This window comes from Podarcis muralis, chromosome 11 (genome assembly GCF_964188315.1).
Source record: "Podarcis muralis chromosome 11, rPodMur119.hap1.1, whole genome shotgun sequence".
Classification (NCBI taxonomy): Eukaryota; Metazoa; Chordata; class Lepidosauria; order Squamata; family Lacertidae; genus Podarcis; species Podarcis muralis.
The window spans coordinates 32252122-32274453 of record NC_135665.1 but is presented as its reverse complement, the minus strand read 5'-3'; the positions used below and the strand labels follow the sequence as shown (position 1 = coordinate 32274453).

The window sequence follows — 22332 nt, the reverse complement described above, 5'->3', positions numbered from 1 at the left end:
GTAGCAAAACTACCCAATTGGATTTGTACAGATTTTCCCTTGATATAATGTGGGGATGAAGGAAGATCTTGAAACACTGACCTCTCTTTTTTCTCAGAGAGACCATTTTCCTTTTGTTAACCAATGATGAAAACCTTCCGAATGTCCCTGCAGACTTGCTATAGTGGCAATTATCTCCCAAGACTGGTACAGAAATGATGTCTGGAAGGTTTTGCTGACGACAGCCGCTATCTGATGAAACTCTTGACCTAATGAAAAAATACAACAGTAGAACAAGCTCTGGCTTCTGCACCGGCTAATTCTAGTACAAGACAAATTGTTCTCCCTTCTGCACTGGTTGCTTTCCTCATTTAGTCATTAAGAAAATCCAACAATATCCAAACACCGTTAAAGAAAGCAGTAAATCATTCCTTCTCTTTCAGAGATGAATGTGGTTTCTTCTGCAGCCAAAACAGCACCATCCAGGCAGAGATCTGCTAGTGCACATGTGCTTTTCTTCCCATAAAGCAGATGTGCTTTTACCTGTGAAATTGCCTTATATGTCCATTTGGTGACTTTGATCTGCAGAATTGGCACTGCCACAGGTGGCACATTGTTCCTTTGGAATTCCCTGCCTATTGACATCAGGCAGACACCTTCACTGTTCTCTTCGGCACCTACTAAAATAATTCCTATTTAGGCGAGCCTTTGTAAAATATTGACATGTGCTCTAATCCATTATTATTTTTTTGCTTATTTTTTATTTTAAATATTTTATCAACGTTCTAAAAAACTATCTTTAACTGTTTTTACTGTTGATTTTAGATTTTTTTCCTATTTGAAAACTGCATTCAGGTTTGCTTTTACAGTTAAGAGGTATATAAATTTTATGAAACGAGTAAAATAATTTCCCATGCCTGGAACCAACCCCCTCAAGCTGACCTGGGGGGGGGGGGGAAAGTTACCTCATGACTTGTTCCCCTGAACTTTAACTGGGAAATTGACACGTGGGAAACATGCAAGAATGGCTGTCAAGCACGTGGTCAGTGCACTCGCTGGTTTTCTTTTCAAGTGAAGACCTTCTTTTTCTTTTCTGTTTTTTATTTAGATAATACTTCAGCACTGATTTCTTTAAAAAGTGAAAATACTTCACTTTTTTATGAGCAGTTGTCAGATACACAGTAGGCAGCCTCTCCACTTTCTAGTACTTACAAAATAGTGAGTGGTAGATGTCATGTTTTCAAGAAGTGCAGGCTCCCAAGAAAGTATCGAGTGTACACAACTGAAGAAGTGATTTGTAGAATGAAATAACGGGCACTCTCCCCTCGCAACTTTGAAAGGAAGGCAAGTGCATCAATAACCCTGCACCCCCCATCCATTAGAAATTTCCTAATTTTTGAATTTTCATTTTCTTTCCCATTGAATGCTGGAGAATAGAAAAAAAGAAAAAGAAAGTGGGAGCAATTTTCACCACAGCATTTGCAGCGGCCAGTTTGTGGGAGAAGGTTTGCAGAAGTACCAAAAATGTCTAGAAAAAAGAAAAATCCTAAGGGGAGGACCCTCCCAACAGTGCAATGAGGACTGAGCGTGCTCAGTGGTTGGAGAGCTGATTTTGAGGTGGGAAATTGAATAGAGGTGAAGTGATGGACATGAGGCAGGAGTTGATAATACAGGTGAGCTGCACACAGGTGAGCTGCATGCAAGCTGCCAGCCAGCTCTACGGAGCCTCCTTTTATTGACACAAATATGCAAACCCAGGCAGATACATTTTGGGCTGTGACCTTTACACATCTTCCAGTCCTGAGATCGTGGGGTGGTACAAAGTTATTTTGGCACCTGTTTCCACCGCGTCATTTTCCCCTTGCACAGTGTATGACGAAGGAGACAAAAGGTCTCAGAGACAAAGGTTACAGACAGGGCACCACAGACTACTGAGACTGCAAAAGGTTAGACACAGGGCATGATGTTCAGACAGTTGTGACTTTGTGAGGGGGAGTGTGCCCCGCACCCCAAAGTCACGCATGCAGGCAGGCTGAGGCTGCCTGCGGGTGGGGAGTGTCCTCCCTCTGGACCCAGCAATCATCCCTACATAGAGGAAAGAGCTTTTCCCCCCCTCCAGCTGGAACTTTCTGGAAAGGCATTCCACAGCCCTCAGCTGGGCCCCGGAAGTGTGGGGAGAGACATGGCCAGCCTCAGCAAAGACCCGTTGGGCCTCTGGCTCACGAGGAGACCCTCCCCAGAACCCGATGGGGACATCCTGAGAAGGTCTCTTCGTGAGACAGAGGTGCAGCAGGCCTTTGCTGAGGTTCTGCAGCCTTCCAGCTAACAGCTGACACTGGGAAAGCCGCACTTCAGCTGAGAAAGCCCCCATCCTACTCTGGAAACCTCCCTGTGCCTCAGTGAAGCAGCTTCAACAAGCCTCTGGCTCTGGCACCTTTTTCTCTCACTCTTCACTGCAATGTTTTGAAGAGAACACGAGGGTCCTCTAGTCCAACCCCCTGCAATGCAGGAATTTTTGGCCCAACGTGGGACTCAAATCCACAACCCTGTGGTTAAGAGTCATACGCTCTGCCAACTGGGCTAGGCACCCCATTTGTCTTCTGTAAATGTTAGCGCATCATTTGAATATCAGGAATCCAGAATGAAGTCAAGCAACAAGTGTCTTATCTATCCTCCTTTTAAATAAATTTTTGTCAGTCTGACTGCACAGACAAGAAGTGCAGAGAACACAGTGGAATCTCGCAACTGTGTATACTTTTAAGAGCTTACTTGGAAGTAGAGCTGCTGTGGCCCTATGGACTACAATTCCTATTATCTCTAGTCACTGGCCAAGCTGGCAGAGGGTGATGGGAGTGTTTGAAAAGCTTGGAAGAATGTACAGTGCCTCTTACCATTATAATGTGCATATTAGTTGTTCTGGCATCTTTTCCCCTAGAAAGCAGCTTTCAAATGCTCTGATTAGAAAAAGTGGGGAGGAAAAGGATGTTTAACTACTTCTCTGCTTGCCATCTTTCCACTCCAACTTGCCAAGAGACTTGACTTGGCAGGGATCAGCTCTACTTGTAGCTCCTGAGAGAAACTCATTTCATTAGGACTTTGGCTCCAAATTTAAAAGATGCCCAGCGGAAGCCTTGCTTGCAGAGGAATAATTGGGAGTGCACTTTGTAGGGTTTTATCTGCTCCACACTGGGCATCATATGGCATTCAGTGTGGGACAGGTAGGCTTGGCTAGGGAAGAATTACCTCATAGGCCCAATTAGCATCCCTGCTAGGCTAATTTGGCCACAGGTTCCCTATGCCTGATTTACAGGAACACCTAAAATAGGGTGAAGAATGTGTGAATCACTTGCGTCTTCTCCCTTCATGACATGCAAACCATTTTTTTCCCCAACACTAGGATTGAAGTTAGCAGGGCCATCTGGCATCCTTGCATTATGCTTTCAACTTTGTTGTTTAAACTTCAAAGAAACAAGGTTATCTTGTGTTCGGATATATGAAGTGAAATGCATCTCTCAAACAACTAAAGCAAGCTTTGCTCTAAAAAAAAATAACCTTAAGATTCTGAGCATCAACATCAAAACGTTATCTCCCAGTAACTTGTGGTACCTAACTTCGAAGTTGCTGAAAGGGTGTCTACAGCAATGACACATCTAGCCAAATGGAAGAAGACTTAACAGAACATACATAAAGCATGCAAAAGGCAAACAAAAAAGGTATGATAGCTTCAGAACATAGCCTCTGATTGGATCAATCAGGAATGCATTTTATGCAACATATCTAACCTTTTACAGTGGGACCTCGGGTTAAGAACTTAATTCTTTCCAGAGGTCCGTTCTTAACCTGAAACTGTTAACCTGAAGCACCACTTTAGCTAATGGGGCCTCCCGCTGCTGCCGCGCCGCTGCTGCACGATTTCTGTTCTCATCCTGAAGCAAAGTTCTTAACCCGAGGTACTATTTCTGGGTTAGCGGAGTCTGTAACCTGAAACATCTGTAACCTGAAGCATCTGTAACCTGAGGTACCACTGTATACTGAGGTTACAGCTAGTTTCCCCAAGAAAAAGGAAGTAGTTAGAAGGCAGTTTGCCTCTTCTAAGATTTCAAGTTATTTCCCCAAGTCATTCTCAAGAGTAGACCTAACGAAAGTAATGGAACTCAAGTTACTTTTCTGTTTATTTTACCTGGTTTAGCTGGACAGTTGAAGCCATTTCCCAGGGTGTGGCCACTTGCATGCTGAAAGCTTCTAGGAGCCACAGGCAAGAGCTGAGTGCAGGGTGGTGGATAAAGGACCACAGAAGCACATGACCCTCATCAGAGGTTCTACCCCTCCCCTAACACCTCATACACCCCAATGGTAGCTGATGGGTCTAAAACCTTCAGTTCGTTAGGGTCTTCCTCTGCATGTGAAGACAGGCTCCGGAGTATTGAGCGGATGACAGCAATAGTGGGTCCAACAGTCAAGAAGGTGGTTACCGTACAGGCCATAGAGGAAAATGATGGGTAAGTGGGGCTCATGAACCTGGGAAGGTAGCGCATCTAGGAGATGGTGAACTGATCCTAGAACTCTGCTGCCTTGCAGCTATACTCATTCTTGAGAAAGGCTTTGGGAGTAAACCCCTTGGGGGAAAGGAGTGACACAAAATGTAATGCAATAAATAGTTTACAATTACTGCTGCACAACAAAAGAATAACCTAAAAGGCCAAATGTGATTTCACCACCAAATTAAGCAGTACTACAGCTGACAATTACAACCACATTCCATTTGGATTAAACACTCCAACAAGGGTTACAGAAAATAAAAAGAATACTTTATTAAAATGGATGTCTGTTAAACTCTTATATAAAAACTAAGGCCACGGCTAATGCTAAAATAATGTCAACTTCAAAAGGTTTTATACTATGATTTAATTTAAAATTCTTATACAAAGCTATTTTACAAATGAGTACTCAAACGTAACACTGCTTAATCTAAAATTTAATGATATAAAATATCAACCTCTTAGTACATAGATTTTGTGTTTCTTTTGGTCCTTTGAGGGAAATTATTTTTTGCATGGCTCCTGCTACAGAAATTAACTTAAACAGAAAGGTGGCAGCTTCAATGCTGAAAGCCAATAATCCTTCCTTTTTGTGCCAAGTTCATTTCTTTTCTTGTACCGTTAAACATCTCCAGTCATGATGGCAATAAATTCTTCCTGGTTGACTGAAAAAACCGAAGAAAACAGGTAAGTATTGACTGCATATCTTACTTGAAAGCTTTTATCAATCAAATAAGCTCCTTTTTGCAGTCTGAAGGAGGCTAAATACTGAAATTCTCTCAAAAATATTAAAGCAAATTAACATTCATTTGGAAAGTCTGTAGTGGACCCTTTTGAAGGATTAACTTGGTATGAAATCCTCAGAGCAAGCAATTATTGCATGAAATTAAAATAATTTAGCTTTACTAAAACAGACTAGTTGGTTATTGCTTATATATAAACATATATATATCTGCTGCTATCATTTCATGCTGCATATTGCTACAAGCCCCAAATCCTCTTGGCCTTGTCTTCTAAATTTGAAGGTACACTTAAATTTCTTGATTTCTGAAGAAGATTCTATGGTTATTTTTTAGTGACTTATATTGCAGATTCAACAGCATTGTAGGCAGACAATAATTCACCCCAGTTATATTTATTCATTGCAAAATAACAGAAGAGGCCAATGCATTCATGTATAACCTATGCCATATAATTTCATACTTTAATAGGGAGAAATTGAATTTCATTCCCAAATCCATGGGTAGTATATAGGATTACATTTCCTGGAGGGAAAATCAGTCACTTGCTTGACCATAAAATCATCACATGGGAAACAAATTCAATGCACTATTTCTATATTTATGATTAGCACATGAACACAGCATCTTTAGAACTTACTTTCTCCATCACCATCTTTATCAAATTCTTCAATCATTGCCCGAAGTTCTTCATCAGTCATGTTTTCCCCAAGTTCTCTAGCTACACGGCGCAGGTTTCTCAGGCTTATTTTACCCGAATCATCATCATCAAACAATTTAAATGCCTTGAGTATCTCTTCATGAGGATCTCTCTCAAGTATCCAGTCTGTCACTAAAATGAAAACAATTGGGAGATCTGGTCTATTTCTATGAAATTAACTCTACTTCTGTTGGTGAAAAAATAATAATTCTGCATTGAAATGCTCTAACTCTATTCCAAACCCTCAGGTTTCTGACCCAAAGAATTTAAAAGATTAGCTTTCATCATCTACCTAAAGAGGCGGGGGGGGGGGGTTGTACGTACATGTAGTAACCTCAACTGCATGGATTTGAACTCCACATAGGAAGTGAATATATGGGAAATGTCACAACTTACTGAATACTTAGCAAGGTAACCAAGTAGTTATACTTCATTTCTGCAGAACACCCACTCTCTCTTTTGATCTTTCTATAGCAACAGCAAATATTGTAGGAATCTTCTACATATGGCTGCCAACTTAAATACAAAAATTGTCCCAACATAATAATTGCTTTTCCATAGTCCAATAGGTTTTTTGTTTTTTTTAAAGTTGTGGATACAGAAAAAATAAATAAATTAGTTTTAAAAGGATATTGGGGGAAACTAGCAGGACATGAAAAACTATGGAATGCTAGTAAAGTTTAAGGTCATCTATCCCCTTTGTTCAGTTTCATAACTACTGGCAGATAAAAGTGGGATAGAAGAAAAGAAAAGTGCAGGCAGAGGGTCAAAGCAAAATTTTGATAGTTCTCCATTTATTTATTTATTTATTTATTTATTGGGGGGGGGGGACACAATGCTGTAAACATTAAACGGCTCATCTGTTATCTCCGATACATTTGCATACCCATCCATTAAGAATCAGACCAGCTAAATTTCCAGCTATCAATTATTGCCAAATTTCCTCCTGTCAATAAATGTTTAAAATCCAATACTCACCAACTTCATTAAAATCTTCAAAGGTGATTTTCCCAGTTCCTTCCCGATCATAATCTTTAAGTATCTTTAGCACATCTGCTTTTTTCACATCAAAACCTAAGGCTCTCATTGCCACCTTTTGGGAAAAGACAGAAATGCAACAATGTTGACTCACAAACCATTTATTCACCGTAGTTTACATTGACTGCAATAGCAAGTTGATAAGAACAAATGACATTTTTACTCACATGAGAATTTCCTAGATGATACTAAAGAAAAGAAATCCTAGGTAGATGTATGGGATTGTAAAGATAAAACTTCCAATGGTTTAACATTTCTGAAAGTCTGTCCACTTTTCCACAAATGCCTGGAGGACAAAAAAAATGGAGTTTGTGCAGTTTTAAGTGCTTGGCTGTCTGGGGGGGGGACAGAACATGATTGCCGTACCCAAGCTGACACATCTGGCATCCAGAGTGGGAGAAGCAATACTTCCCTCTTGGCAGCAAACAGGACATTACCAAGAGGCTCCTGCAACACTGCAGAGATCTCTTGAACAATCTCAGATTCCTGAGCAAAACGGGTGCTCTGAAGCCAAGCCAAACAGCACTCTGCACATCATTTATGGATCTATATTTCCTGATCTCTAGCCAAGAAGCGTCTGGTGCCTCCAAAAGCAGCACCTGAAGTGCTACTTTGATAGATGAGAGTTAACGTGATCCTGTGATGCCACAGGAGCCACTATGGTGATTTCCTGTTTTCTGGGTGGAGGTTTACCAGTGGAGGGAGACAAAGGTAACTCTCTTGCTATACTTTTGGCCTTGCCAGCACTTTTTCAGAGTGAAATTCGCTAGGAGAACAGCAGTAATCAAGCCAAATGCTGAAGGAGCATAATATTTTATTCTATGCTACTGCTGGAGGGAATGGAGAGAACTGGGTGCACCCACAGATTACCAATTTGCCGTCCTTGTTTAACCTCGTTTACTGACATTACAAAATAAGCATGCTGACTGAGTAGAAATGTATTAGTTTGTGCTGTCAGTATCCTAAACAGCTCAGCAACAACTTCTATCTCTCCAAGTTCCAAAAGTGAATTTTTGTGAGAAAAGAACAAGAAAAAAATAGCTCTATGAAAAAGACACTCTGGGATGGCAACCAGATGGAATAAATTTCCCACCCAAGCTGCCTCTGGCTCTTACAGAATGAGAGCAAAAGATCTGACAGTATGACATTTTGAAAATTATAATGTTTATTATATCAAGGCTGCATGGGATTAAGCCTTACTGAAATCATGGAGACTTTCCTCAGAGCAAACAAGTGTAAGATTGTATTGCAGGAGAACCACTGACATCAAGGTTCTTAGGACATTAATATATCGCACATAACTCCACATAGCAGCCTTAAAATGTTTCTGACAAAGAGAAAAAGGCTATGTATACCATACCACAATGCTAAAATTCTAGATCTATAATTTTCCCTGGAATGCAGATCTATGTAACTATGAGCACCAAGGGGCATGCATCTTTCAGAGTATTTACTTTTAAGTCCTTCTGCCTTATGGCTGGTTTAAACATCATAGAAACAGACAGCAAACATTAAAAACACCAATTCAAGAGCTGCTGCAGTGAAGTTGCTAAAGTGTGAGCTATAAAACTAGTTCAAACCTCACTACATGCAAACCATTTCCTTACAATCTCAGCCTCCTCTACACAATGGGGGCAATACCAGCCTATCTCATAAGAAGGTTATAAAGATTACTAATATTATATTATAATATATAATATTACTGAATATTCAACAAGTGCTATATAAATGCTATTACACCACATACAGCTTTACTCTGTATGAATCAGCCATCTTTGTTCATAGCATGTATACCACAGAAAAATGTGTCACAATATGTAGCTAACACATATTTATACAAGACTGTACAATTATAAAGCAAAATATCAATATTTTTATGAAAAAATCAATTGCCTTCAGTTCGTGATAATCTATAGCTCTGTCTTTATCTGTGTCAAACAACTCAAAAGCATCTTTAATTTCTTGCTTCTGTTCTTCAGTCAAGTCTCTTCTTTTCTTTCTCTTGGTTTTGTCAACAGGAAGCTCAGTTCTAGATGATAAAGACAAATGTAGTCAGGTATGGTTTTTTTCTCTTAAAAAACACACAATTTTAGTTCTGTAGCATATCTTAGTGGGTAGGTATATGTCACCTTGCTGATGAAGAAAACAGAATGAGAATTGATTTCATGAAATGTCCAGTCTTAGTTTTAAGATTTATAATGGATTTATGACTGTATTTGGGCTAGGGCTGGTGTAGGAAAGCTTTGGCCCTCCAGATGTTGCTGAACTACCATTCCCATCAGCCCTGGCAAGCATGGCCAATTGCCAGGAATGAGGGGCGCTGTAGTTCTTCCAGCACCTTGGAGGGCCAAATGTTTGCCACACTTGGACTAGAGGCTACAGTGACAAAACAGTATACTCTGTCTGCCATCAAGACTCCCTTCTGCTCTTTTTAGTTCACCATTTCCCTGATATATGTATATTATATTCTTAAAATGGACTTCTGCATTCCTAAAGGCTACGGGAGTTCCTATACTGGTTTAGTAAGGAAAGCAAGGGTGCTGATGTTTGCACCTAAATGAACACAAAAAACCTGCTTTCTACAAAGTCAGACCATTAAACCATCTTGTTCTGTACTATGGTAGACTGCAGCTTTCCAAACTTCTCAGGCTGGTGACACACTTTTTAGACATGCATCATTTAGTGATGGCTCACTTGGTTAGAGCATGGTGCTCATAATGCCAAGGTTGCAGGTTCAATCCCTGTATGGGACAGCTGCATATTCCTGCATTGCAGGGGGTTGGACTAGATGACTCTCAGGGTCCCTTCCAACTCTTACAATTCTATGACACAGTAATTCAGTTTTACTAGCAAACCAGAGGTTAAACTAACCCCTTTCCAGCCCTGGTAAGGAGCACGGGGAGCGTTCGCACGACACACGAACACATTGCAGCTGAGACACTAAGGTGTTGCAACAGTTTGGAAAGCTCTGTTGGTAGAGGCTCTGCATGGCTTCAGAGATGGCATTCCCTGCCCTGCCTAGAAGATACCAAGAAGCAATCTGGAAATGTGTGCAAGGAAGGCATTTGCTGCACCACTAAGCTATGGCTCTGTGCTCTGTAGTGGCAGCCTACCTCACCAAGGATCACTTCCTAACGTTTATGAAGATGGCCTGGAGCATCACAGCCCAAAAACTCAACTCTGTGTGTGTCCTCCTACACAAGTAGGGTCTCTAGCTTTCACTCCATCCTTTAAGGTGAACGCTGGGCTGCTGCCTACCTATTCACCTTGGTTGCAAGCTTACATTATTCGATGTGCTAAAGTTGCTTAGATTATAAATCTAAAAATGGCATTAAATCACTTCCACAAGCAGCCTTGAGAAGCTAAGCGGGGACACACATTATTCTTCCTTCCTCTTCCCTCGCCTACAAGGTCCAAGGCAACTATCAACAAAACAAGATGTAACTAATAATAATAACAATAACAATAATAATAATAAAAAGCTGAAATCCCCCACTCGAAAGACAAGAGGAATCGGTCGGCTACCAAATGCTTTTGCGACGGGAGGGGGGAAGGGGATGCCGCGCGCTACCCGGAGCCAGTGCGCACGCTCGCTGCGGCAAATATCGCGACAAGGCGGCTCGCGACGGTGGGGAGGGGGGTGGAAAACACGTTGCGTTGCCATGGCAACAAGAAGCAAAAAGCCCTTCGCTCGCGGCTTCCCTCCCTCCCTCCCGCCAAGGTACCAACCTCGCCACCAAATTCATTCTCCCAGCCCCACCCCTTGAAAACCAGGCGGGAAGGGGGGCAGCGTGTCTCGGCTACTTTGGCCACCGGAACCCGGAATCAAGAGGAACAACAGCCTTTCCCTCGAAAGCGGGGCGCGAAACCCGTTCCCTCCGACAACGCCGCTTCCCCTCTTCGGATTGCGAGCTTTAATTGGACCCCGCGAAGCGTCCCTCCCGCCCCGCCGCTCACAGCGCCATCGCAAGTGGCTAAGCCGCTTGTCAATCAAGTCCCAGGCGCGCCTCCCCGGTCTCCTGTTGAAAATTGGTGGGTACGCTGCCAACGTTTTACCCAGAAGGCGTTGCTGCTTATAGACGTCACAATGATGCCGGGGAGAGGAACGTCGCGGCTCAGGGCAAATTGCCGCGCTGATTGTTGACGTAATCAGAGCCCGCCCGTCCTAGAGTCTCATTGGCTGCAGCCTTGTAGCGCATCCTCCCTAGGATATGAATACGAAAGCAATAAAGTCGTCGTTTTAGGAGGGATGAATCTGAAGCTATTAGTCAAGGGCATTTTATACAACGCACAGAAAAGCTTCATGTTCTGGAGGTCGCATATTTGAATGGCCTCACATAGAGAAGGCTCTGCTCACAGAAAATCGAAGCACACGGGGGCACCGTTCAGAATAGCCTTCTTGACATTAATGCACCCCCCCCCCTTCTCCTTTCTACGAGTAGGGAGCTCTTTACACTCGAGTATGTCTTCACACAAGTCATTGCTGTACTGTACTATGGAACTGGCTATCACAAGGTAATAGTTATGGGCATCACATCACCAGGATTTGACAAACGCATGAAAACTGAAGCCATCAATAGCTACTGGACATAGTATATGTCTCTTCATTACATCCAGTACCTGGCCGTATGCTCTTGACTGATAGCTGGTGAACACATGAGGGGAAAAACCTGACAGCATGAATTTGCTACATCAGTGCATGCTTACTTTGCAATTGTTTGGAGGTCTCTGAAGATGAAAAATAGCCCACTGTGATGCAAGGGCTTTAGACCTGGACTAGCCAAGATTTTGGATTTGGATACCTGGAGCCCACTGAGTGTATTTCGGTAAGTCACAAGCTTTCAGCCTAGTTTACCCCGTTTCTTCCTAATCTGGTGACAGAAAGACCCCATCAAGCATCAAGTATAATGTCCAAGATACAAGTAGTAATAGTATGTACAAGCTCTATTCTGCTTTGGTCCGACCTCACCTGGCATACCATGTCCAGTTCTGGACACAACTGAAGGAGGCTCCTGACAAACTACAACGTGAAGAGATGGTAAGGGCTCCATTCCTGTGTGAATAATGATAAGGGAGATGGGTATGTTTATCCTGGAGAAGGGGACGTTCAGAGCCAATACGTTTGGCAGTCTTCAACTATTGGGAGGCTGTCACAGTGATGATGGGTCAATTTTGCTTTGTTACTCCAGAGAGTAGGACCCAAACCAACATGTTCAATTTACAAGGAAGAGTGTTTCAATTGAACATTAGGAAGAGCTTCCTGGTGGTATGAGCTGACAGGCATTAGAACAGGCTCCCCTGGAAAGTGATAGATTCTCTGATAGAGATTTTTAAGCAGAGTTGCTGCAGCAGTGCAATTACTACACTGGCAGGGGTTAGACTAGATGACATCTGAGGTACTCTAAGAGTAGAACTCCCAGGTCAGAACTGTCAACTCCTTCTCTCAGAGCCTTAAGGGACCTACCAGAGAAAAAACACAAAGATTACTTTTTACAGTCTAATGCAATCCTTCCTCCTCAGCATCTCTTTTCTCAGAACTTAGTTCTGAGCTTACACAGTTTGAAATTGCAGCTTGTATTATTTTCATTTCTTGCCTCAGTGTAGTTTTTTTTAAAAAAAAGTTAAGCTCATCTGTTACAATATCTGAAGGCTATTCACGGAAGAATCGTATTTTGAACTGAGTCATGTCATATTTGTATATATGGAACTAAACCAGCAGGTGGCATCTCTTTTTAAAAAGTAATTGTTCAGTATATATTTGAAAGGACAAGAGAATCTTAATATCTGAATAAAACTTTGTTCTATTTACTCACATTTTTTTCTCCAAGAGATTATTTGGTTTCTGTGTGAAAATAAAAACAAAAATTCTAACTAGCTCCAGCCCATTACATTTTCAGACATAAGCTGTAAAGGGATCCCTGACTGTTAAGTCCAGTTGCAGACGACTCTGGGATTACGGCGCTCATCTCGCTTTATAGGCCCAGGAACCCACGTTTGTCCGCAGACAGCTTCTGGGTCATGTGGCCAGCATGACTAAGCCGCTTCTGGCAAACCAGAGCAGCGCATGGAAATGCCGTTTACCTTCCCGCCGGAGCAGTACCTATTTATCTACTTGCACTTTGACGTGCTTTCGAACTGCTAGGTTGGCAGGAGCAACAATGGGAGCTCACCCCGTTGAGGGGATCAGCAAGCCCTAGGCTCTGTGGTTTAGACCACAGTGCCACCTGCGTTGTACATACATAATACATAAGCTGTATTGTCTTGTAAACTACTGCAAAACTCAAGCAACTTGTAACTTCCTAAACTCTGAAAAACCTTTCACCTCTCCCTTTATCCCTTTTTATGAGAAGTATGATCGTGTTGAGTTTGTGTTTTTCACTTAGCATTTATTTGTGAACCTCTCTTCTCCTACAATTTACTCTAGGCACAAACTTTTTTATTCCTTTTGCATTATGCTCTTACATGGGTGAGCAACCTCAGCTTATTTAAACAGTTATCTACAAAGAACACAGAAAAAGCACAACAGAAGATAACTGGAAGGAATCCAGATGCAAAGGGAGATGTGTTCATAAGTGGTGTAAATAGCATAGTGCCTAGGAACATGAGTCCTCAATCCCAGTTAGCGTGGGTGATCTCTTATGTTCAGTTAGCTGAATCAGCTTTAATAAACACAATGAAAGCATTTTCTGCAGCATTTGAGCAAGATGTAGGATGTAATGGTTTTATGCTCCAAAATAATCTAAAGAAATTATGGTCAATGTTCTCATTTTCACAAAAGGATTTGGGCATTTCCGCAAGGAACCCTTTCAACTTTCAAAAGCCCACCCCACCCCCCACACACAAAAGACCTATTTCAGAGTGATGGCAGCTGTTATGGCCTGGCTATCACACCACTACCGTTTGGCATCATCCATTCCATCTCTCAAAAGCAACACATATGTAACTTTCTCCTTTGGTTGGGTTAAAGCTGAAATGGAAATGATCACTGGAGAGCTGTTTTGTGTCATAATTCTTTTATTATCAATATCTATGATAAAATAATATACAATTTCCCCTTGAAAACGGTGGCACATTAGTAAAGTTTCATCAGTAGACAGAACAATGCATTACAACTTTTTTAAATGCTTTTAAATTGCATTTTACAACACAATCCATGACTTGCTTCAGTAAAAACAGTTGAATCAACAACATATCATTGCCTTAACTCCAAGAACATTGTTGAACAGAACTGCATTTTAAGCCTTTGTAAATACTGAATCCAGAGGGGATGTCAAGAGAATGTTTACAAATAAAGCAATAGTAAATGTATCATACTCTGTAATATTTAAAGTGAACACATATATTTTGTTGTCTTTAAAGGCATTGCAATACTTAATGATAAAGGTCTTTCAATAAATTCATTCAGAAATACACAAGGTCTTAGAATATAAAAATAATTAAGACAAAAGATAAGATTATATATTTTCACTCTAAGGTTGTACTTTACTAACCAAAGCCAAGTGCAACTTCTAAGTCAGCGGAGACTAGCCTGTGGTCTCCCAGATGACATTAAACTCCAGCTCCCAGCAGCCTCACTCAGCTTGGCCAATAATTAGGGATGATGGAAGCTGTAGTTCAGCAATATATGGAGGGCCACAGGTTAGCCACCCCTGTTCTAAGTTAAAGCTCTGACTCAGGCTTACGAAGAATAAAGACTCAATGAACTGAGTGGAACTTGCTTTTGAGTAAACACATGCTTGGGGAGAGTTTCACAGCCTGATTCCTATTTGACTACATTTCCCAAGAACTACATAAGACTTCAGAAGATAATCTGGCTTTGTGAGCACTGAAATAGAACAGACATGTCCATCTTATAGAACAAAAATGTACCAACAGAACTGTTCCAAGAGCAGAAACTCAGATCAGTTCTTAAGAGTAGTCTAACCTTTGGCAATCACAGTATTCCTTAGCTAAATTCTTCCCACAGTGAGCTGTCTACTATGTGCCACTCACAGTAAGGCGTTTGGAAAAGAACTTTCAAGACACTGAGAAGGTGGGTAGGAAAGAAGGAATAGAGGCTTTAGGCAGTTTGCTTTAACTCTGGGAAAAACATCGCCATTAATGCCTCAAAATCACTAGCACCTCAGCAGTATTCCCGTAGAACAGAATGATTTTGTAGCAGTTGATTCCAAAAGGTGCACATTTCTATAAAATGAACAAGGTACCAGTCTCAAGTTGGCTGCAAATTGAAGTAGGAACCAGGTTAGCCTTAACTGTGCTTAAATATTGCTGTTGACACAATGCTTAGCAGCAGTTAAAACAGGAGGGCATTCACTTGAGAAGGAAATGGGTAGGCAGCGGCATCAACTTGGGCCCCAGACTGTGGATGCCCAGCACGCACACCACAACACCGTGATGTCGAGGTGTGACATGAAGTCACGACCCCGCAGGACTGGAGCACCAAAGGTAAGGTGGTGACTGGCAGTGGGTGGTGGCCAAGCACCCACAGCAAAAGTTTTGTGGGGACTGGAGTTGGCACCACTGCAAGGAGGAGTGAATGATCCAGCAACCCATTACTAATCGCTTGACCACAGTCAAGAGGGCCTCTCCATTATATCTGCACTAGTCTTCAACCTGATGAGTTTTGTATTTGCTAATTTTTAGATTAAAATCTTGTAAAGTTGCAAGCTCATGGGTGCCTTTTATCCCTAGCATTAAAAGGTATCAAATTAGTGGCTTTGGCTGTTAATAAATGGTATTTCCAAAGCCAATAGCCAAAGTGAAGCAGTCTGAAACATTATATATTTCTCCATTCGTTTGGTGAAAGCTTCAAACAAGATAAGGGCTAAAAGAAATTGTTAACCTCATTTCTAAGTGGTCATTCACCAGCAAGTCTGATCTTCCTGTTTACTGTTGTGCTTTCGTCTACAACAGGAAATAGGCACTGTTAACATTTAAAGAATTAACTACATCCACCTATCCACCCTTGAGGGCTAAAGTGCTGATTACACTGGGGTCAAGCTCTGTATGTGCAGTACTCTTTGATGTATGGGAAATATGATGCAATAAAGTCGCAAAAGGATAAAAAATTAATTTTGTGTGACAGCCACAACCCGAAGCTCTTCACTGTTCTCACAAGACAAGGGCCACTGTTAATATCCTTCCTAATATATCTCAAACTATCGATTTCATTTCAGTGTCATAGTTACAAGATAAAAACCTGTCTTCGCACAATGAATTGGTAACACCCCAGAGGGCTGCACAGGATTTTTATACTGGAAAAGTACAAACAACAGACAAGGAATTTTTGTCAAGTTGCTTGAAAGTAAACATTACGGAAAATGGAAAAAAGAAACAAAAGAAGAAGAATGACATTTGTAGGTTGCAAAGCTACTACTTGAAGTCCTAACTACACCTGTAATGTAAAAAGAACCACATAGGACTCTAGAGCTGTAGCTTTTTGGCAGCTATCTCCCCCAAAAATTCAATTTACTCTCTCCTGAGACCCAATTTATTCTCTACAATCCACAAAACAATTTGCAACACACAAGTGCTTCTACAGCTGCTATACAGAAGAAACCAAGGATGATCACGGGTGTGTGCATTATATTTAAAATTATCTGACGGAATCTTTTAACAGTTACGTACTCTTACATACACCATTAGTCACATTTAAAGAGCAAGCAATACACTTGAAATATTCACTTACATTTCATTTTAGAAACAATAGTCAAATGCAACACACTTAATTCAAGAAGAGTAACAACTTAGGGTGCAGTGCTTTATATTAACATTTGGTAATAACTTCAGGTTAAATTCACCCCATACAATAAAAATGAAATTATTGGTACTTTTATCTTAGTGCATGTAATGAGACAGTGGAATGTTATAAGACCAACCTACCCCCACTACAGCTTATAATAATTTTCAACCATTTAAAATCTACTTTCAACACATATCCCTAACTCAATATGTCATCAATAAAGTTTGACACGGGTGCAAAACTTTTCATTTAGCATATATATGTTTCAAAATACAAAATGAATTTAGAACATCTGTCAAACTGTACTCAACATATGTGCAAACCTGCCTTGAAAAAATAGAAGGAAAATGAGTAGCTTTGGCACAGCTACTAGTTTATATTGGTATTTTTTAAAAGTAGAAATTAAGTAGATAAAAATAAAAATCTTTATGGCTTATCAGCCAGCTTTTCATTTAAATAAACTTACCGTATTTTTCGTCCCATAGGATGCTCCGTCCCATAGGACGCACCTAGTTTTTTGGAGGGGAAATAAAGGGAATTTTTTTTCCCCTTTATTCCCCCCCCCCCCCCAAAACCAGGTCGGGGAAACCAAACCAGGTCAGGGAACAGCGGTATGGCGGCGCTCCGCCTCCCCGCTGTCCCCCGAGCTTGTGGGGCTGGCCGATGTCTGCCCGAAGCGCGGGGCGCTCTGCTTCAGCGCACCCCGCGTTCCGTGCAGCAGGCTGCTATCCGCAGCCTAGGGAGCCCTGGGGGAACTCCCACAGGGCTCCCCAGGCTGCAGATGTCTGCCCGAAGCACGGGGCGCTCTGCTTCAAGGCTATCCGCACCAACCCCTCTCGCTCTCCAAGCTTCAGCGAAAGCCTGTATTTGCCCCATAGGACGCACACAGATTTTCCCTTCATTTTTGGAGGGGGAAAAGTGCGTCCTATAGGGCGAAAAATACGGTACATATGCCATCGGGTTTTACAATAATAATATTATATTAAACAAGTTATACTATGAAGTTGTTCTGGAATTTGTGGCCCGGAGTGCTAGGCTTGCAATCGATCTGACTGCACATGTAGAAACTTTGTGGCACACACCAGCATTAGAAATGTAGTTGGAAGCCAAACGATAGAGCTGTTCAGCGCCAAATGTGTTAAAATGCCCCGGAAGGACTTTCTCTACAAGACCTCTATTCACTAAGTCTATCAGTCGCTGGCAGGATGTAACGTAGTCATTGATCCTGCTGTAGGGAAGCCAGTCAATCATTGATCCGTCATATACAACATCCCCACTGAACAATATCTTCCGTTCTCTGTCATGTAAGCAAATGCTTCCTCTTGAATGGCCAGGCATATGCATGACAGTGAGCTGTCTATCACCAAGGTGGATCACATCCCCTACAAACAAAGAACAAAATAATGTGGGGGGGAGGAATTGGACTTTGAAGCATGATCGCAAGAAACATAACACCAAATTTACTTCCATTACAAAGGTTGAGCTCTCTGACAAACCTCAGCGTTAGAAGTGTTAATAGGGAGTCAAACAATGCATGCATGAACACCTTGCCTATTGGTCCAGCACCACTCCCTATATCAGCCAAGCTATACACCCTATGCTAGTCCGCCCATATACTCATATTTTAGCATTTTAATGTTTTAATGTTTTATTTTAATCTTGTTTTTTAAGTTGTATTTCAATCAACTTGTTTTTATATTGGTTGTTAGCCGCCCTGAGCCCGGTCTTGGCTGGGGAGGGCGGGGAATAAATAAAATTTACTACTACTACTACTACTACTACTACTACTACGAGCTGCAGGGAAGGTCTGCTGGATGTCCCACCACTAAGTAAGGCCCCTGGAATGGTGACACAAGACGGTGCCTTCTCTGTGGTGGTGCTCCCTCTATGGAATCCCCTCCCCCTAAAGACATGGTTGGGACTGATGTTACCTAACTTTCTAGTGCCAGTTAAAACTGTACCTCTTCCCCCAGGCCTTTGGAAGAAACTTACCCATTAAGCTTAGCGGTTATGTCGATTGCCCACTGTAAAATATTTTCAATGGTATTTTAATTATGGGTTCAAATTTGTAGTGTGAATTTTTAAATTGTTTTTAATGTAGAAATTCTTGTAAATTGCTTTAGGATGCTATTGGATGAAGGGTGATTTTAAAATGAAATACAATAAATAAAAATATCCCCTTTCTAATAAATTTTGCACATGAACACAGACACATTCACAGCAAAGTTCTCAAATGATTTTTTGGCATGAAATTATTTTACCGTATCATCTGAGTTTCTCATCTGAATGCACTAATGTGCATTATGCATGCTAATTAATAGGTGAAATTCAGTGCAAGTAAGTTCAAAGTGATACATTTTGGGGGGTGTTTTTTTTAATCTAACCTTCATATTTATGCAGATAGAACCTGAATTGGCTGCAAACACCCACAAAGTGGTCTTGTGTTCATGAAAGAAATGTCACTGAAAATGTCAGCTCAGTGTATTGCAGCAGTAAAAATGTCAAATTCAGCTTTAGGAATGAGACTGGAAAATGAAACAACTAGCAGTATCATCTCATAACAGGATTGCCCATATAAAAAATGTTGCATCTCAGAAAGGACCCTGCTGAGCTGGTGGTACAAAAGGGGCATTTGAAAGAATCGCAGGGTGGGGTGGTGAATGACATTTTTGTCACAGAAAGGGGGGGAGATGATAGCAGAGCTTTATAAGTGTGTAAAAAGAGCAAATACAGCTGCTAATTTTGTCAAAATAATAGACGTTGTTATTATTTAAGTATGTTTACTGGGAGACAGTGTGCAATCACCTCTTAAAAGAATTCACATGATGCTGCAATGGCCATAAGCTTAGGTGGGTTTAAGGCAGGTCCGCCAGTGGCCTTTAGTCATAACAACAAAGGGCCAAACTCGCATTTCCAGATGTTTCATTTTCTTAAAAGCATCTTCAGGGACTCTGATTTTTTTTTAAAAAAAAAAGTTTAAGAAATAAAATTTCCAATACAGTGGTACCTCGGGTTAAGAACTTCATTCATTCCGGAGGTCCGTACTTAACCTGAAACTGTTCTTAACCTGAAGCACCACTTTAGCTAATGGGGCCTCCTGCTGCTGCTACTGCTGTGCCACCGGAGCATGATTTCTGTTCTCATCCTGAAGCAAAGTACTTAACCCGAGGTAATATTTCTGGGTTAGCGGAGTCTGTAACCTGAAGCGTATGTAACCTGAAGCTTATGTAACCTGAGGTACCACTGTACAATCAACAAACAAATATCAGAATACTGACACTGGGAGAGACTTCCATTCCCAGCTGTCATTATTCCAATGGGGTGGGTGGACATGTATACGTACGTGCATTTTTCTTCTTGGTCATACATGGAAGGGAGACAAAGTGGAAAAGCTGAAACTTGCCTCTGGCTAGAGCAACAGAAGGTTCAAGTGAGTTCTCATCAAGCAATTCAGCAGAATAGTGCCTGAACTTTTGTCTTATCTACAGATCGGGGAAAATGCTGGGAATCTGCTGCACCAACTTAATGGCCCCAAACACTGGATGGCATGCCCAGAATCTGGGCAAATCCCAAATAACCAGGCCATATGGCAACACTTGTTTTTGCCAGTAATCAAATAAAAAAACTTTTTAGATTATTCTGAAATGTCTATCACTATAGTGAATTTTTACTGGCTGGTATCACTGGCTGGATTTTCTCGGCAATAAACACATTAGAATTATTTATATTCTTCTCTTTTCACAGTATCGATGGTAATTGATATGGGATGAACCAGAGGATAAGGAGTTAAGGGATAAAGTGCATAAATCTGGGTTGCTACATTTCATAAATCCCATTAGATTTCAAATCTGTTTAATTTTGCAAATCCAGGCAATCAAAATTGCTGACAGGAAATCTCATAGTAACAATGTACTTTTTAAATATATAAACAAACACTTTAACTTCTGATGCAGTAATACTTTTAGTTGCTTGAAATTAATTTCAGAATATTTCCAGTAGCTATTTGTTCTCAAGTCATCTCAGAAGAAGACATCTTTTTGTCTAAGCAAAGGCTGCAAACCTACAGGCACTGTGATCTGGAACCATGCACTTATTCCTTGCTCTTCCCTTCCTTACATACCAGATTTATTTAGTCCAGAGATCTTTGTTGTATTCCAGATTTCCCCACTGTGTCCAAAATGGGGGAGTTTGGGATAATATCAGTTAACCAGGATATTAAGCTGGGACCTGACCTGGTTCTGGTTTAACATCCTGGTTAGTCAGCCAACATTAAGCCAAAGTTTCCTGTTTCAAATACATCAGGGAACTCTGTTCTAAAACTAATCCGGATCTCTGGGCTGATGCCTGCAGGGGCTGATGATAGGAACAGCAAGGAAAGAACATGCCTGTTTCTAACTTTATAATACATGGGTTTATAAATCTGGGTTCGTATGTGTAAAACAGGCCACTGTGAGTTTTCACCGTAGTAAGCCTTTCTGTGTGAGAGCTAGCAACAATAACAGCGTTCACTATTTCAGTAACGTTTACTTTAAATAATGCGATCTTATGATTGCATACTGAACTTGTGATCCCAGGAAATATATTTCAGAGAAGTTTTCTGGGATCTGACACTAACAGAAACTGTGTGCTCCATCTGGAGATGTGAGTGCATGGGATTATGATCTCATATCTCACTCTGACATCTTAATCAAATGGTCTTCTTGGACCTTAGCTGTGTTTTTCCTGTAAGCAAAGAGGCAAACTGGCAGGCTTATCACCTCCGAAACGTCACCTCCCCATGAGAGAACAGTATACTCAGAATCCAATTTCATCTAGCTAGGTCAGAAAATAATATATTTGTTTCTTTTAGTCACCCCTTCTTAAGGACCCTGAAGACAAATCAGGATTCAATAATGAAATGTTACAACCGATAACCAATAGCTTCCTTTAATGTTCTCCCAAACACTTTGCATTTTATATTTAATTGGCAAGAATGGTTAGCAGAACCGTTAATGTGACACTGTATACACCTAGATGCCCACATGTAGATATACTGTTACTGAGAACTTACTAAGCATGGGCACGGTAATACGTACATTTGAACACTGCAAATACACTATTAAATATAACTTAAGGCACACAAAGATACCTTATTTATTCCTGGCATCCCAGCCTCACCTTTGGGGGAAATGGCTGTAGGGCAATAGTGCAGCACATCCTTTGCACGCAAAAGACCTCATGTTCAATTGCTGGCATCTCCAGGAAGGGCTGGGAAAGACCCATCTAAAACCAGTGATTTGCTTCTAGTCAGTAAGTAGCCTAGTTCATACACAGCACCAAGCCAGGGATGAGAACCCTTTATAAGCCCAGTGGGTCAGATCTTTATCTTCTCTCCAGCCCGTGGGCCAATTCTGATAGGTGGTCAGTACCACCCACCTATCAATCATCAGATGTCATAATATCAGCTGATCGATAGGTGGGTCACCCTGCCTAGTTGTCAGACTTCGCCTACGGCGGGGGGGGGGTAGTCACCATGATAGTTATGGGGAAGACAGGCCATGTCTCTACATGCCCCACACCTGATGTCACATATGATGTCAGGTGTGGGGCAGTTGG

The 22332-nt window shown here is 41.3% G+C and overlaps 3 protein-coding genes across 4 annotated transcripts in view; 1 reads left to right on the top strand and 2 right to left on the bottom strand.

The window, feature by feature from the left end:
• Nucleotides 1–4765: 4765 nt before the first annotated feature.
• On the bottom strand, nucleotides 4766–10975 carry CETN3 (centrin 3). Of its 2 annotated transcripts, none has more exons than XM_028749579.2 (5): nucleotides 10953–10975; nucleotides 8889–9024; nucleotides 6936–7050; nucleotides 5898–6089; nucleotides 4766–5182 (listed from the first exon to the last, which is right to left on the bottom strand). In XM_028749579.2, the coding sequence occupies exons 1-5, from the start codon at nucleotides 10958–10960 to the stop codon at nucleotides 5139–5141; spliced, it is 495 nt and encodes a 164-aa protein (XP_028605412.1). In that variant the 5' UTR covers nucleotides 10961–10975; the 3' UTR covers nucleotides 4766–5138. The 2 variants fall into 2 exon arrangements, with proteins under 2 accessions (XP_028605412.1, XP_028605411.1); XM_028749578.2 differs by lacking the exon at nucleotides 10953–10975 and adding an exon at nucleotides 10725–10891.
• Nucleotides 10976–11101: 126 nt separating this feature from the next.
• The window catches only part of POLR3G (RNA polymerase III subunit G), a 25769-nt gene continuing 14538 nt past the window's right edge, over nucleotides 11102–22332 (top strand). Inside the window, exon 1 of the mRNA XM_077936229.1 lies at nucleotides 11102–11821. The gene's annotated coding sequence lies outside the window, so the exon portion shown is untranslated. The remainder of the gene's footprint in view (nucleotides 11822–22332) is intronic.
• Nucleotides 13992–22332, bottom strand: part of MBLAC2 (metallo-beta-lactamase domain containing 2) — an 11649-nt gene continuing 3308 nt past the window's right edge. Inside the window, exon 2 of the mRNA XM_028749575.2 lies at nucleotides 13992–18119. Coding sequence (XP_028605408.1) covers nucleotides 17734–18119 — 386 coding nt within the window. The 3' untranslated portion in view covers nucleotides 13992–17733. The remainder of the gene's footprint in view (nucleotides 18120–22332) is intronic.